The 11,970-nt window shown below is 38.8% G+C and overlaps 1 protein-coding gene across 4 annotated transcripts in view; it reads right to left on the reverse strand.

Moving 5' to 3' along the window:
* LOC102685690 (collagen alpha-1(XXVII) chain B) overlaps positions 1–11,729 on the reverse strand; it is a 155,604-nt gene extending 143,875 nt beyond the window's left edge. The window contains exons 1-2 of one of the 4 annotated variants that reach the window (XM_015366777.2): positions 11,327–11,729; positions 4,027–4,097 (exon numbers count right to left, since the gene is read on the reverse strand). In XM_015366777.2, coding sequence (XP_015222263.2) covers positions 4,027–4,097; positions 11,327–11,379 — 124 coding nt within the window. In that variant the 5' untranslated portion in view covers positions 11,380–11,729. Of the gene's footprint in view, positions 1–4,026; positions 4,098–9,513; positions 9,679–10,372; positions 11,298–11,326 lie in introns of those variants that run through there. The other 3 variants (XM_015366773.2, XM_015366775.2, XM_015366776.2) reach the window with 3 other exon arrangements.
* Between the last annotated feature and the right edge of the window lie 241 nt (positions 11,730–11,970).

Raw genomic sequence — 11,970 nt, forward strand, 5'->3', positions numbered from 1 at the left:
ACAGAAACACTGTACCCAAAAAAAGCCCCAACATTTACTCCTGTTCGATAAGCTCATACTGTACACATACTTTATTTACATGTTTTTTTTACTATTTTACTACTCTTATGCTGTTTGCTGAACGTGGATTCAGTGTTTTAGAATGTTTTAGCTAAAAGCTGCTTCATATATAGATTATTTTTGAAGACCCACGTTAAGTGTCAAATGGAGCATAGAGTAGGGCAAAATGGATTACATTTTACTGGTAACTATAATTATTTTCTTGCCATTTTGTGCTGTTTTGTTTTTCTGTGGTCCAGCCCACAGGTTTACCAACTGACTAAGTCACTTGGAGGTAATGTGATAGCCATTAACAGTGTACAAGAGCAAGCTGCCCATTAATAGTCCAATGCATGCCAAAACAGAAAAAAATAATACTTCCTTGTAGCACCCAACAAAATGAAAAACAAAGCATTCCAGGGGTAAACATACTCTAGACAGCTGGTAATTAATTGGAAAAGGAGTATCCGACAAATAGTGTTGCGCAACGTTGAAAATGTCTGGATGATGTGGATGTCTCAAGAGCACATGAAATGGAGGCATCTTTCAACAGGAGTTTAGTTCCCTGTTCCAACATTAGCCACGGTTCTGATCCCCTGAAAGGGGAAAAGGCTCCGATCACCAGGGAGGGCAAATTTCAATGCCATGCACCGTAATCTGCCAACAGCCCTTTAAGACACACATCGGAATTTGCTGATTCACTGGTCCTCTTTGATTTCACTTAACTGGTAAAATACTTTTGAGTGGAACTAGAAAAATAAACACTCTTCACTAAAAACAATACAAAGTTGACCGTAACAGTCAAATCATTGTTGACAATTTAATGCTCAGTTATGTCTGGACTGGACTTTGTGTTGGCTAGTGCGACCACGCATCATGGGGTTATTCATACCAAACAAATTGAGAACATAAATAGAGGTGCCAGAAATTTAACACAGTTATGTACATTGAAAGCTGATATTCTCTTTAATCATTGAGCACAAAGTGCAGACCTGTCTTAAAGTGGTTATAGCTCTCTTTAAGTCAAGAGGTAGAACTATTTAATGTGATTTCCAAAACTTTTAAATCTTGATGACACAGGCATATGGCAAGATAAATGAAAAAGACCAACTGAATACATCAAAAAAATCAATCTGACTGTAAAAACAGTGACCCTCCCAGTATTGCCAGGCTCACTGTCAATACACATGAAGAAACTAGCGGAGAAGAACCTTCAGTATCATGCAGACCTGCCAAAATCATGTAAGCAATTTCAACAAGTCAAAAGTATAACACAAAGACCCCTTTCCAAATCAAATCATTATTACTAGTCCCTTTCACGGGTTCCAGAGTCTACACGTAATAAGTGAAAAGGTCATCAACTAAAACAGTTGTCATACAAATGTAATAACGGCACAGTTCACCTCATATTTATGAAAACAATAGGAAGCTATCAGTCTACTAGCCATGAAAGAAACTCCCTGGGGGAGTGACTATTTAAATACTTCCAAAGAAAATGCGAAGAAGACAGTCGTCTTGCCAGTACACCCATAACACTAAGCTCCACAGTTTTTGGGAAGCTCGGCCTAAGCCATCTTCACAAGATCATTACTATTGTGAACTAGAATGATTTACAATAATTGCTGGTAATTCAGTTTCGGCTAAAGCAACTAATGGAAAGCTGAAGTCATAATCCCATTATTCCACAACACTGATATTAAATCATTGTGCATCATGTACTGTATGGGCGTTTTCCTTAACTTAGCTTAATTTCCTTCACCGGGATTCCTGTTTTTGGCATGCCTGCTACTGTAGATTTTATTGGGGGAGCTATGAATGATAGTGCACTTGGGTTTGGGCAAAAAAAAAACAAACAAGAAAAGCACTGCTGAGAGAGAGCTTTCTCCATCACTCTGAGTATCATTACAATTCGTATTTGTTTTAGAAGGAGACAAAAAATAAGTTTCACTGTGACAACTATGGGTTTTATTTCTGCGTTTCTGTAGAAATTCTGTTGTAAATGTTATGGTCCCAGCCAAAAATTAGTTGCCTATTGACTCATCCAGCACTTCTGTCTGAATGGGAACATTTTAAGAAATGCTGCTAGTGAAAATAGTTCAGTTGAGGTTGATTTGGAGCGACTTTAAACTTTGTGCATTAATAAAAAAACTGCCTCTTATTGGCAGGTGGTTACATAAAATTCACCAAGACGACAACAGGGGGACTACCGAAACAGAGCCAGTGTTTTACAAATAATTACTGTGAAGACAAACCAAGATAGCATCAGACACTGGGTAATCCCTGGGATAAATTCTAATGGCTTAAAAACAAAGGGAATTTGACCAACTTTGCCAAATTCCAAACTGTAGTTTCTGCAAAGTCAATGTCAGGCCAAACCCAACTCAAGACCACATTTTGTATTACATTTCCAAACCTCCTACCATCCAGAAGTTTCTGATTCATGTTTAGCTGAGAAAAACCTCCAAGCCAGAGTAACATCAGCATCTTTTCAATGTTCCAGACTGTTAACTTTAAATCAAAATCCTCTGCAGCCCAAGCTACTCAAATTAATTTCATCTACATCTAAGCAGATATGGTATCATTATTGCCTAAAGATGCAACGACAGCAACTGTACTTACTAGTTGGAAAATAATAATTTGAATAAGAATATCATAAGGACACTAATCAGATTCTCATCCTCTACACAGCTTTTACATCACAGTTATGTTGGTGTGTGCCAGGAATCCCTTCCATCTGAACAGAGGAGTGCACTTGAAAAGATATGGGATACTTTGATTGCTACAGAAAAAAAGTTATTTTTAGTAGAGCAAGTTATTTTATTTTAGCTTTCAGACGCCTTCAAGATCAGAAGAGCCATTGCTTGTCTGTGATTCTGAAGCATAATGTAGAATGAGAGTATAAAACACCAAATGGAGGAGATATTAGCCCACCGGAGGTTAACCACTCAAACAGTGCTGGTATTGACATATGCAGCCATGTCACCATGCAACTCACATCTGGCAGCCCACTGAAGCTCAGCAGGTGTGAGCCTGGTTCATATCTGGATGGGAGACCTCCTGGGAAAAACTAAGGTTGCTGCTGGAAGAGGTGTTAGTGGGGCCAGCAGGAGGCATTCACCCTGCAGTCTGTGTAGGCCCTAATGCCCCAGTTTAGTGACGGGGACACTATACTGGAAAAAGACGCCATCCTTTGGATGAGACAGAAAGCCGAAGTCCCGACTCTCTGTGGTCATTAAAAATCGCAGGTCGTTTCTTGAAAAGACAAGGGGTGTAACCCCGGCGTCCTGGCCAAATTTCTCATTGGCCCTTATCAGTCATGGCCTCCTAATAATCCCCATCTATGAATTGGCTTCATCACTCTGTTCTCCTCCCCACTGAGAGCTGATGTGTGGTGAGCGTTCTGGCACACTATGGCTGCCGTGACATCATCCAGGTGGGGCTACACATTTGTGGTGGTGGAGGGGAGTCCCCATTACCTATAAAAGCGCTTTGAGTGAAGTGTCCAGAAAAGCACTATATACTGTAAGTGCAAGTAATTATTACAATAATAATAATACAGCTGGATGTCTGAAGCCATCAAGGCAGAGGTACAATAATTCCTAATGGGCTTGATACTAGGACCATCTAATATGAAATCAGGGACCACACCACAGGTACATGTGTAGCCATTTTTTTATGGTTGACATCTAGTTATGGTTATTCTTTTAGGTTGAGCAGTCTCCATAAGAAAGGAGTGAAAGCAGATGGGATACGGTCATGACCATTGTTTAACTCTTTGGGTGAAGTTGCTGGAGTTCTTTTTCCATGTAGTTGTACAAAAAAAAAAGATTTGGGAAACTGAGTCTTCCCTCCAGAAGAAAACAAGACAGAAACAGAAATGAAAGGTACAGCACTTCCCCTTCTGTCTCACGTGCACATACACACTCATTTTTAGTGAGGCTGGCAGTAAACTAGTTTTAAAACACAAGAAATTAATAAAGTTCTTACCTTCAGAATGTACTTGTGCAAGTCCAAGGTAACAAGTACAATACAAAACGGTACAGAGAATTAGGGCTCTCCTGTGAAAGTCAGAAAAAAAACATATGGTGAGAAAGTTTCTATTAAAAAGTGCCAAGAACAAATCAAATGATTGCAATCCCTGAGGCCATTACATAAGTAACAATAATCAAATTTCCTGGCCGACGTGACAGCAGGAATTACATTTCTATTAGAATAATTGATACAGTAATTACACTAAAGTTATTAATGTTTTGAACTTGTTAAAACATAAGCTGCACACCTGTTATAAATATCCTAAAGTAATATGGTGGGGCTGACGGCCCTGTTATGGTTCTTTGAAAATGGTGGTCTTGGGAGTGTTTTCCACACAGAATTCCTGCTTACAATAACTGTGAGGGGGACTTCTGTTTACTTAGCCAAAACATTTTGACAAGGAACATGCTGTGTCTGCCTTCTGAGTTCATGTAAAAGGTAAGTAATGGTACAGATGTGCATCTTTAAAACAGCTGGTACACACGCAGCAAAGTCAACAGATTAAATTATATCTCAACAAAAAAAAAACTCAAGGTAAAGATAGCACCCATTTATTCATGTAACCTTCATTGACACCAGGATAAACACACAAAACCTTTCAGATGAACTGTTTTGAACAATGTGTCATTTGTGTTAGTTCATACATTACCACATATGATGAAGCTCTGCTTGAGCTCACCGAGCAGTAAAAAGCATACCTTTCTCAAGGATGCATAGAGCTCTATATTTAGAGACACTGCAATCTTGTTAAATGGCAAAAAAATGTCCTTATTTGAAATGCCACATAGAATTCACTTAACCTACAAGACACTGCCAGATCGGAGTTGTCTGTGAAAGACGCCGAGTTTTCATTTTGCAATCAGAAGAAACATACCAGAAGCGATATTTTAAAGACTTCACAGATTTTAACTATGGTAAATTTCTAACTTTGACTGAAATGGAAAAAGAAAATAATGAACTATCTTTAGCCTCATATTAACACTTCACGTTTAAGGTCCCAAATTCCATGTATAGTTTTTCTAATAGATACTTCAACATTAATAGTTTAATGTATATATGAAATGTCATTTGCAGCCACTATACTGAAGAGTTCATCTTCCTGATTAGATTCCATTCCTGCAAGAATATTTGTGTTACTATTTCTAAACTAAAGAATCAAAACAATGGTTTATTCCTAGAGGGCATGGTCATAGCACTCCACAGCCTGCCCATGAAGACATAACCCAGGCCACAGTGCCAAGAAGTAAAAAAAACCCACAATAAAAACAACCCTAAACCCTACTTCTAGGGAGCAATGGACATTGTTTTAAAAATAAAAGTAATGCGCTTACCCATCCTCCAGAATTCCTTGTGTTCTTTCTTTGAATAACTTAGAGTTACAAAACAGACAGGAGATTTTTAGGTAAAGTGTCTATAATTGAACATTAGGCTGTTTTTTTATATTTTGTGGTAGATTCAGACCTGTCATTCTTAGTAAGGGAACTAGCCTTCACAAAAGTGTAGCTGTATAATTAATGGAAGTCCTGCAGTCCAGTGTCGAAAGTACAGGGGTGTTCCAAATAACAAATGCATAAGGTACTGTAGCTATAGCCCTGTGGTCAAACTCTTATTAGCCATTATTAAACAGGTTCCAAATCAAGAATACTGTAGTCTAATACAGACATATTAAAAAACACATTTTTAAAGAACAAAAATTAAAATTTGGGGTCTAGAATACCAATTGGTATGCTCTCAAATGTTCAGAATTATCATGTTACATAGTTGTGGCAAGGAAGATCTGTTTATCATTTAGTCTTCCTTTCCAATAATCATTAAAAAGCAATGAGTGAAGATGAAGAGAAAGGAAGAAAAACAAGCAATACAGTAAACTAAAAGTAATAGCACTACTTCCACTGAAGTACTGGATATAACCTCCCCCGCAGAAGGAACAGCTGTTTGGAGCTGTGTAAGAACAGTCCGCAAAAGTTTATCAGCTCTGCTGCAATCCAACGCTTTAATTGCACGGTGAGTCATACATTTTTAAAGCTGCTTTGGATCAAATCGAAAGCGCTCTTCAGCTCCCTTTAATTTATGCTTTGTTGTGAAGTTTTTCTGTAGTAGGAATTCTATTTTTTCTAACGCCAAAAAAACATTTTTTAAAAATAGAAAAGGCGTAAGGAAACAAATACTTGTTTGGGAGATGCAGGAGTAATTTTCAAAATATGCCACAATACTTTTTGTTCCTGAGATAAACTGAGCCAGAGCTGTAACAGCACTTTGGAGCAATGGCACCCTATTGTTTTATAAAGGAAAAAGGTGTTGCTTTGAACAAATTCAAAGGAAGCCTTGTAAAATAGCATACATGAATATTCTGAGCAGTTATTCAGAATCTTTCCCATATTCTGTGCAGCTTGTAGTATTTGCACTACATAAAATTAACTATTGCACTATTAGCAGAAACAATTATTTTGCAAGACTTATTGCATTTGTATGAAACCTAACTGTTATGCGATTGTTCAAATCACTTTGCACTGCTGTGTAATTTCAATCTATTCTAAATCAAAGTGAACTTCTGTTCACAAAATAGGTATTGTAAAAAAATTAGTTATATTGTACTAGCTATTTTTCAATGGAGTCCTAATACACTCCCATATTGAACCTTCCATCTTGCTCAATACTTACTGATGTCATGTTGTTAAAATCTAAACCAAGTCCTTTTGAAGCATCTTCTCTCCTCCAGAACCTCTTATTAGATACAAATCTTGAAGAACAAACTTCTTGTCCTAATCATCCTTAATGCTTCTTTTGGCCAAATTTCTACAGTGGATAGTTCAATGACGAAAAGCACCCATTGCTGGAATTTTAATGTGCATCTCTTTGTTAGAGTGAAGCAGATTATGATGTCCTCCACAAAAAATGCACTTTTACCTGGAGTTTTGTCTCCCCACATTGCAATACCCAAGGTTGGTTTGGCTTAAAATCAATCAAAGGTCAGGGGTGGGTTCAGAGTTCCACAGTCACTAATTGTTCAAGTTCAGACACAAGTTTCTCACAGCTGCATGCAGTTATGAAGCCTAAACACAAGACTATTTACTGCTATCCTTCCATCTTCAACCCCTTACATCTTCTCTCCAACCCCCAAACCCCATTCTGTGGTCAACTGTCCCCTGGAGACCAGCGGAGGAAAGGAGAAGCCCAGCCATCTCAAACATGCCAAAACAACGGAAAACCACCAGGACAACCACAGCCCTCTGCAGCTGATCGTGGTATCGCCACATCCAGGGAATTGCCACTCAGCAGTTTCTAGTCTCCATGACCCAATCCCTGAGCTTATACTTTACATTCACGTCAGCTGCTGTCTGTGTGGTAAAGGCGAAGAAAAACAGCATCCACAGTACACGGCTGTGGCTCACTGCAAGTCTGAAAGCCCTTCATGTTAGAATCAGGATCCTGGAAAGACCCAGCATAAAAATCAAAGGCTTATTTTCAAGACGTGCTCAGTACCTCTTTTTAGTTGAGCTGCAACTAGGTGGCCATCCAGTTTTGCACATGATAACCTATGCAGACTTCTGATACAAGGACTGACTGCTGACTTACTGTAACTTCCACTACTGGCACCGTGAATATCTGGCATATGGCATCATATACAACAGAAAATTAGGCACGGTTCAGGCAGATCCCGATGCCCCTCAAAACATTATGAGCAGCATCCACGCATCACATTCACAACAGCTGAGCCCATCTTGGTAAGGAAAGCTTAAATTTGCAGTCCAGCTGTTTGGTAGCAGCCCAAGGTCAGGATGTAGTTCACATGCTTAATTGCTTTGGTGTTATGGGGAGATACTTTCAAGCTACTATCTCCTCTTCTTCCTAGATGTTTTACTAGGCAAAACCAGTTCAATCTCATCTTAAATCTAGCTAATGTCTCTTAATTTGCTCTTAGCAAAAGCTTTATGTACAGTATAAACAAGTGTACTGAGCAAAAAGAGTGTAGGTTTTGGGGGTCAGTCATATACAGGTAGCAGAATATTAGAGTGCAAAACAGCAGGAGGGCAGGCTGACCTACAATTTATTTCACCTAATTCAACTTGCTGCCTTTATTTTACTCTTCATCTTTAGAAATTCCAGGGCCCCTCAGATGCATATCCCTACCCCAGATTAAGTGATACCTGTAGCTCACTATTCAAATCACCTAGTGGAAAATTCCTGCTGATTTCAGACACTGGAGCATTGAAAGTAAAAAAAACAGCAGCCAAAGTTCTCCTTTCAACTTTTTCCCCTGGGGAACACCCAGTTTTCAGGGAGGTAATTAAAAATCTGATAGTATGATCCCCCCCACACCCACCGACACACACAAGCCTCCACCCCCTAGTCCTCCCAGCCTTTAAATATGGAGCACGTGTTTGAAGATAAGCAAAATGCTCTTCGTTATGCTCCTTAAAGTTAAAATTCAGAGAGCCCAAAGTATGTTTTCATGTTTGATAGTTCCAACTGCAACATAAATGTATATCTCACTCTATGGCTCTGCTGATAAGGACATTAAAGTAAACTGATTGATTAATTGATTGATTTAATGAAACCAGAACTCTGTTTTAAAAGGATATTTAATCTTTTAGAAAATTACGATTGGAAGATCCAAAAGGAACCACAGAGAGATAAAGGACACTAATAAATCTGTCCAAAGTCTGGCTATGTAGTAAAATACCATACGGGTATTCTGTTCTTTTCTACTTCCCTTATCAAAGAACTGTTAAATCAGACTATTAAAAATAATTATTAACATCACTGCTTTTGGGCATCTCTGCCAAACGAAGAGGCAGGTAGTGCGACATCTGGCGGTCTGACTAAACTGGCACAGCTCTTGGGTTACAAAGTATTAAGCAGGAATATACTGTACAAACAGTTCCCCACAGTCAAATGTTTAACTTTTCTGTTCCCAGACAGTAACATTTTACTGCCAATAGACAAAGGAAAAAAATACAATATATATACACAACTAGAATGAGCTAAGAATTAGCTGAAAACATTTAATACATGTTACTTTTGAGTAGTACTTGCTTAGCGCAGCACAAGTAGCTACTGTAAGAACAAACAAAACGTTAAGTCCGGGGTGTTAACGGTATCTTAACAGATGGAAAGGGTTAAGATAACTATAGTATTGTGTTATGTAAATGATCATGGAAACCTCTAAAGTACTTCAAGAACCATTTCCACTATGCTTTGAAGTGAATAAGGCATGTTACGTCCATGTCATCATTAACTGTGAACGCTTCTGACTGATTTATTCAACAGACATTCCCGATTTAAACGGTACCTGCACCCCAAGTAGCACAGGGATGGCAACAGACCATAAAATCATTTCAGAAGCCCTCCATCACTTGACAATTTGGGATAGCGTGCTCCTTACGTGTCATGATGTACACACAGAAACCCATTCAGGGCAAAAAGTTTCCTGTAACATACCTCTGTTTTAACTGGAAAGAACACATCCAATGCGCCGTAGATCAAAACTAATATACTGTAGTTGCAGAAACTTTTTTCACCTCTGCAGTGTCGAAACTAATTTTAACTAGTGGTGAAATCTATCCAGTTGGTAAAAAAATAAAAGTTGCAGCGAAGTCGCTGACTTTCTCCGCTAACTTTGGAGAATTTTGACAGGGCGCTGTGGCAGAGCAGTTTGTGGGAATGTCTCTAAATTACTGAACTAGGCAGTCATAATTACGGTTTGCAATTTATTCTTCAAGTGTAACGTTATATACGGTATTTTTAGTTAATGCCATGACTCTTGTTTTATTGCTTTTCTAATGAAAATGCCACTTGGTTATACATAGTTTTAGGGGAATTTTGTGTACTTTCAAAAATGTATCCTTTGAAGACTTTTCCACTGAATTAATAGAATTTACACATTATGTGATGTTTTAGATTCTGTCAAATTTAAAAATCAGAGACCCCCCGTTATGAAGATTTTAAGTTAGCTCCTTAGACTGAACAAACCACTGTCAATACTTCTGTTATACCAGCGACAAAGAAACCTTTAACGTAGTGTTAAAGGAAAACACGTTGTACATGTTCTGTGATACCCATAAATCCGACTGATTTTCTTCGTTCGCCGAGGTAGATTTACCCAATGTCAGTAAATTAGCCGTTACATTTTGAGAAAATTACAGAAGTAATCAAAAAGTAAAAAGTGTGCTTAGGTTTGTTCAAAAGTGGTCACTTAATACACCCAATGGTTTCCCTGCAAATGCAAGGATAGAGGTTTCCCTTCTACTAAAGCTTGGAATGAAATCTGCTTTCAGCGATGCACGTAGTTTCTACTCACCCCCCGACTCCAGCTGGTTTGAGTTTGGAGTCCGGGGCATTATCCGGCTCCATCACGGTTACTTCATTCTTTCTTGGTATTTTTTACAGCAGTCCAAATTTATGATATATATGCACTTTATTTCCATTCCAGCGAGTCCCTGAAACTTTTTGACAACGTCGACAAAACTGCAAGAATGCCTTAACAAGCGATTCTTTCCTTTTGCGCGGCCGGTTTGTGTTTTGCCTCTTGGAGATGCACTAGTAGTCTAATTTTATTGAGCTCCATCTGTAGTTCTTAGCTTTCCGCTAGGACATGTTTTACAACTCGGAGAAAGAAGTCCAGGCATCCAAAGGCGAAATGCCCTACAATGTATGAATAAACCTTTATGACGAGCCCCATGTACTCCGTAGATAAAGACAGATGAAGGTCAATATTCAGCACTGAAATGCTTCTCAGGCAAGCCAAGACGAAGAGGGAGATCTGGCCATGAAAACCACTTCTCTCTGTCGCCCTCAACTGTCTCTGAGGGAATTTGTTTTTTTTTTTAATAGATCCAGGTTACGAACAAGGTTATATTGCTATGTACTCTGCTTTCTAATGTCACTATGTCGGCAGCGCTATGCAGTGATTAGTTGTTAAAGCAATACGAGAGCGGCTACGAGTTTTAAGAATCTGATCTAAGTTAAAACAATTTCTACACAGCGTCTGGAAGAGCTTCTATAGAGCTTACTGTATGTATCGGAAGCCACGTACTGAAACTTTTAAAATCCAAGCGTTACCAGATTCATTCATTCAAAAACGTGATTCACATAATCACGAGATCTCTTCATTCACATGAAGTTATAACAATGTACACATCACGTCCAAGGTACATTTTGTTGTTGTTTTTTTAAGATCTTTATAAATAGGTGACACTTCATTTCCGCCAAACCACATCTCAGCATCACCGGTGTACGCAATTTTAACACTTACTTTGTAGCGAGTTGAGAGGTTCTGCAATCTCTCCTTCGGATCCCTAAATTCATTTGTATTCATTTGTCCCGGCAGTCAAAAACCTGATCCTTTAATCACAACGTGACTCCTCAGCTAAGGGACAGAAAGCACCAACTGGCTTCTTGCGCATTGGATACGCTTTTAACAACAGTCCAGAAAGAAGTTCTCATACAGTTTTGCCTAGAAAGCCCAACATAAAATCCTACACTCTGAAGGAGAGTTTGACGGAAAGTTTCCACGAGTAATTTTCTTCTGGTTTTCTCTGTAATTTATTCATTTATGCCAATCCGCATTTGGGAAATTTGATTGCAGAAAGACTGGTAGCTGAGGGAGGGGGGGGAGTTGGAATCAAAAGTCTCTAGTTGGAAGAGTAAGGCTCATCCTTTTCCCTTTTAAATAGTTTTCAGTCAGTGACTGGAGCTTTGGTTGGAATACGCCAGGTGTCCGATTACAGCAAACATTGGTTCTAATGAGAGGATATATACTGCCTCTAGGGGCAGGACATACACACACAAGCACAGCGTACCCATTCATTCCTCGTCTCGCTTGTACCATGGGAAGAGACGGACGTCAAGAATTACACTGTAAAGAGAATACAGTGATCCGAAAAAAGAGATCGGATA

Source organism: Lepisosteus oculatus, chromosome 24 (assembly GCF_040954835.1).
Source record: "Lepisosteus oculatus isolate fLepOcu1 chromosome 24, fLepOcu1.hap2, whole genome shotgun sequence".
Taxonomy (NCBI): Eukaryota; Metazoa; Chordata; class Actinopteri; order Semionotiformes; family Lepisosteidae; genus Lepisosteus; species Lepisosteus oculatus.